Source organism: Cervus elaphus, chromosome 3 (genome assembly GCF_910594005.1).
Source record: "Cervus elaphus chromosome 3, mCerEla1.1, whole genome shotgun sequence".
Taxonomy (NCBI): Eukaryota; Metazoa; Chordata; class Mammalia; order Artiodactyla; family Cervidae; genus Cervus; species Cervus elaphus.
Genome location: NC_057817.1, coordinates 54175240 through 54180535, shown reverse-complemented (window position 1 = coordinate 54180535; position 5296 = coordinate 54175240). Strand labels below are relative to the sequence as shown.

At 58.0% G+C, this 5296-nt stretch overlaps 1 protein-coding gene across 2 annotated transcripts; it reads left to right on the top strand.

Annotated features, from left to right (window-relative positions):
• Positions 1-718: 718 nt before the first annotated feature.
• On the top strand, positions 719-3270 carry GPR182 (G protein-coupled receptor 182). 2 transcript variants are annotated; one of them, XM_043889671.1, is made up of 3 exons: positions 719-749; positions 1126-1288; positions 1822-3270. In XM_043889671.1, exon 3 carries the CDS (start codon positions 1838-1840, stop codon positions 3005-3007), a length of 1170 nt encoding a protein of 389 aa, XP_043745606.1. In that variant the 5' UTR covers positions 719-749; positions 1126-1288; positions 1822-1837; the 3' UTR covers positions 3008-3270. The 2 variants fall into 2 exon arrangements, with proteins under 2 accessions (XP_043745606.1, XP_043745596.1); XM_043889661.1 differs by having other exon boundaries at positions 1711-3270.
• The last annotated feature ends 2026 nt before the right edge of the window (positions 3271-5296 follow it).

Here is a 5296-nt window from a genome sequence, read left to right as displayed (position 1 = left end):
CAACGGAGCAACTGGGCACAATGCATCAAACCAGAGAGAAAGCAGAACAGTGGGCGCCAGGACTGAAGAGAGGGCAGACTTGGGAGTGCAGGCTTAACGGATGTGACAAAACTTTCTTCTGGGGTGATGAAAATATTTTGGAATTACACAGAGGTAGTGGTTGCACAACAGTGTGAATACTTAATGCCACTGAATCGTAAGCTTTAAAATATTAATATTGTCATAGGGATTTCACCTGGATTAATTTATGTATGTCCAAGCCCCTCCAGCCAACACACCCTGGGCCCCACAAAGCGTGGGCTCCGCTCTCACGACGATGCCGCTGTGTGGCTTGTGTGAGACAGGCAACATCTCTGGATAAGGAAGCCCATCCTCCCTCCCCACAGGGGTTCCTGGGGGATCAAATGGCTAGCTGAGATGAAAAAGCTCAGCTGACACAAGATGCTCACCAAGAACACACACCCGCCCGGGGCTCCGAGCCTTCCCCTCGGCTTGGAGGGAGAAAGAAGCCTGGTGTCTTATCTTCTCTCTCTCTCCTCCACACTTGGCTGGAGCAGCATGGAGCTTGGGGGCTGGAGAATGCTGTTCACCTCCCCCTCCCCACCCAGGAGTCTCCCTGGAGCTCAGCACAGTCTCCTCCCCATTCAGTCTTGCCTCCCCCTCCAGAGTCTCACCTCAGATCACAGAATGAAGGCTGGGGGAATGGCAGGGTGGCCATTCAGCAGAAGGGCCAGAGTGACTACATCTGGGTAATTTTCGGATTTACTTTAGCCCTCCTACCCCCATCCAGTTCTAGTTCAGTAGGAGTCAAGACAGACAGGGAAGAGTGGGATTCCAATCCAGTTTATCAGTGGAAAATATATACTGATACAAAACTTTAGCATGTCACTGTGATGGCTCGTTTAATTCTCACAAGCACCCTTATTAGTAGCTACGATTGTTGTCCCATTCTGCAGAGGAGAGCACTGAGGCTTAAAGAGGTTAAGTTCACCCAGCCACAGGAGTCTGGATTTTAATGTTTGCAGCCTGACTCCTCCCTGTCACCACCACACTGGAACTTTTGCTGTGACTTCCCCTCTAACTGGATTGGGAGAAGGCAGGAAAAACCCCGACCCTCTCCCACAGAGCCTCAGCCAGTGATACTGCTTCCCGGATGAGAAGGGCGGCTCTGAAACCTGCAGCAGAGCCAGCTCCGCGGCCACAGTCCCTCCAGCCTCCCTGCCGCTCCCCACCGGCCCAGACCCACCGGCCCTCCCCCACCGGAGGCGCTCTCCACGGGGAAGCTCAGGTGAGGGTCGCCCGCTCTCAGGGAAGCAGGGCGTGGGGTCTGGAAGTGATTGGTTTTCCTGCATGATCCACAAATGTCCCCAGGGATGAAGCGGAGGGGTGTGCGCGCATGTGTGTGTGTGGGTGGGTGAGTGGGTGGGTGGGTGTGTGCGTGTCTCACACGCAAGGCCCAAATAGCAAGACAAAGCAGGAGCCCCTAAGGAAGGCCCGCACAAAAGGGCCAAGCAGTGAAGCTCCAGGAGAGAAGCGGAGATGGAGCCCACCTCTGGGACTGGTCGCTGGGAAGAAAGCGGTTGGGCTCTGGCCTCTACCACCACGGAGACCCCTTAACAGAATATTTCTGTTCGTGCGTCCAAGCCAGCAGTGAGTTGTGTGCTATTTATTCACGGTTCGAATGTTACACTTCCCTTTCTTCCTCTTCAGACTCAGGATCTTTCCCCAAAACCTCCCGGCCCGCCGGGGCCTGTGACCTTGGGGACAGAGGGCTGCCGTCGAGGCTCCCTCGCTGCTCCAGCCGTCGCTTCTCCCCATCAGGCACTCGCCAGCCCTCATGTCGGCCACCTTGGGGCCCAGCCTGGCGCCCAGCAGGGACGTGGGCGAGATCTACAACTGGTCGGAGCTGCTGCACTTCTTCAACCACACCCTGCCCGAGTGCCACGTGGAGCTCAACGAGAACACCAAGCGCGTCGCCCTCTTCGTGGTCTACCTGGCCATCTTCGTGGTCGGGCTGGTGGAGAACCTCCTGGTGATCTGCGCCAACTGGCGGGGCTCGGCCGGCGCGGGGCTGCTGCGCCTCTACGTCCTGAACATGGCCATCGCCGACCTGGGCGTCGTCCTGTCGCTGCCCGTGTGGATGCTGGAGGTCACGCTGGACTACACCTGGCTCTGGGGCAGCTTCTCCTGCCGCTTCGCCCACTACTTCTACTACGCCAACATGTACAGCAGCGTCTTCTTCCTGGCCTGCCTGAGCGTGGACCGCTACCTCAGCCTCACCCGCGCCTCCGCCTCCCGGCAGCGCCGCCAGCACCGCGCGCGCCGCGCCGTGTGCGCCGCGGTCTGGGTCCTCTCGGCCCTCATCCCGCTGCCCGAGGTGGCCCACATCCGGCTGGTGGACAGCTTCGAGCCCATGTGCCTCTTCATGGCGCCGTTTGAAACGTACAGCGCGTGGGCCGTGGCGGTGGCCCTGTCCACCACCGTGCTGGGCTTCCTGCTGCCGCTGCCGCTCATCGCCGTCTTCAACGTGCTGACGGCGCGCCGGCTGCGGCAGGCGGGGCAGCCCGAGGGCCGGCGCCACTGCGTGCTGCTGGGCGCCTACGTGGCCGTCTTCGTGGTCTGCTGGCTGCCTTACCACCTGACCCTGCTGCTGCTCACGCTGCACGGCGCGCACCTCTCCCTGCACTGCTACCTGGCACACCTGCTCTACTTCTTCTACGACGTCATCGACTGCTTCTCCATGCTCCACTGCGTGCTCAACCCCATCCTCTATAACTTCCTCAGCCCCAGCTTCCGCGGCCGGCTGCTCAACGCCGTGGTCCACTACCTCCCCAAGGCCCAGGCCAGGGAGGGCAGACAGGCCTCCTCCTCCCCCTCCTCCTCCTCCACGCAGCATTCCATCATCATCACCAAGGAGGGCAGCCCGCCCCCTGCAGCCCGCCCCCACCACCACCCCAGCCTGAACTTCCAGGCCGCACCTACCCCACCCGCCTCCGTAGCCAGCTGAGGGGGAGTCCTGCGTCCTCCAGCGGTGAAGTAGAGAGCTGGAAGTGGGTGAGAGATCTGGGGAGGGGGTGGGCGTGGGGGGTGCGGTGGGAGAGGCTCAGAGCACTCATGGCCAATATTGAGTTTGTCTTCAAATACTGAGGTGGGGATGGGGAGGGAGGCAGGCAGGGGAAGGCAGCAGACCCTTGGCGTTGTACTGTTTGAAACCATCCTTGTGCCGACGGGAGAGGCGCAGGGAAAAAGGTGAAATAAAGAATAGAGACACGACTCTGAATCTCTGAACAAGTCTGCACTGCAAGCTGGGATTGGGAATGGAGCTGAGGCCAAAGAGATGCTCAGCAAAAACCACCCCGGCCGGAAAGAGTGAGCTCCACAGGAACCGCACACAACCTTCCTTTTGTGCTTGCGCTTGTTGACCTCCCAGCACATCATGCAGGCGGCAGGGACAAGAGGCCAGAGGCCAAGGAGGCAGGAGGCCTCAGCAGGCTGTTTCCCAGCAGTGCATCCTCAATGCGATAATAAATGGAGCGGGTGGGGACCGCAGGGGTGGGTGAGGCCGAGGTCTGGGACAGGCACCCCGCAGCTGGGCCGCTGGGTGGACTCTCCTCCCCCACCATTCAGGAAAGGGCTTGCTGACACGCTCCACCCTGGTCCCCTCCCCCGACAAGCAGAGGAGCTGTCCCGAAGTCCATGCCCCTCTGCCCCCAGCTCTGGGTCTAGCACGTTTCCAGACTTCTGCCCCCAGTCCCTCCCGTTCTCTCTGGATCCCAGGAAAGTATCAAGGGACAACCCTTCTGGGAGCAGACTTCAGGATGGGCAGCAGCAGGCGCTCACGGGGGGCTCTGACCCTCAGTCCTGCCCCTGCAAGGGATGGGAAGCGGAAATCCTCCGGTTCTGTCACAGGGCAGAGGCCTGGAGTCTCCTAAGCCAGTTTTCACCCTCAGCCTTCTTTCTTCCTGGCCAAGTCTCCTCATAACCTTCCTGTCCAGAAACTTGTATTCACACTTGTCCTATAGACAGGATCGGAAGTCCTCTTGGGAACGTGGAGGTCTTCTGGAAGCGGCTCTGTATACCAGTTTGGGGAACCAGGACCTTGTCCACGAAGCGCTCTGACTGAAGTAAAGCCTCAGAGAAGGCCCCAGCCCACCAGTCCCGAGCCGTCTGCCTCTGCACCCTGCCCGTGGAGAATTGAGGGGCTCGTGGACACAATCAGAGACCTTTTGTCCTGCTCAAGTGCTCAGTTATGTCTGGAATGTTTAATTTGGAACGGCTGCTCACTGACCTGCAGGGCCTCCCCCTCTGCTCTTGGAAATCTGAGACGCATTAAGCAGATTCACCAGATGCATTAAACATGTGCCCCAGCACTGTATGAGCCCATTTGTCAGGAGCACCAAGGGAAGTCCATTTAACTCCCTCTGCTCACTGGACCCAAACCTGAAAAACGGTCTTTTTATTTAAAGGGTCCCATGCTAAAAACTGCTGGTTGGTGGCACAGGGCTGAAGCCTTTTTCAACGAGGGGAGTCCAGGAACCTAACAATGCAAAGAATGTATTATAAAGACTTTCCTCCCCTGTGCCCACATAAAAACCCAGCCCAGATCCAATGCCCTTATCACTGTCGTCCCCAAATCAGACTCCAGAAGTTCCCTCAAGGAAACCCAGATCTACATCTCTGTTACATTCTAGGTTACCTGAGGCCACTTTCTCAACATCTTCTTTTCTCACAGATTCCACTTGGCAACCAGTGATCACTCTGATAACACAGGTACTTCCTCAGGCCCCGAGAAGCAAGCAAGGGGCTGAAGGCAGCAAGGCCCCTGGCTCTGTGTGCTGAGGGCTGACGGGGGCCGGGTCCCACCAGTGTGCCCTGAGGCCAAGGGGACCGTGTCACGTCCTAACTCTAGAGGCCTGTCTCCCCTCTGTAGGGGGACGTTGGTTACCAATCTCATGAAATTAGGCCAAACCTCCGCCCCCTCTCTGAATCTGCCTCTCTCCATTCCGACACACCATGTCATGGTGAATGGCACCAGCAAGACAATTTGTGACCAACCCTCTGGGCCAACAGAAGAGTCCCCTTACAGATGGTCCCTCTGAAAAGGTTGGGTCATCGAGTTAATTTTCCACTAAAAACAGATCAAGTCAACCCCGGGGAATTCCAGCTACAGGAAAGGAAATGTGCTACCTGAAAGAACTCTGGCATCCGCTGAGCAGAATGTTGCTGCTGAGAGGATGATGGCCCAGATACTCTGAACTGTGAGGGGCGAGCAGACCACAGTAAATAGGAAAAGAAC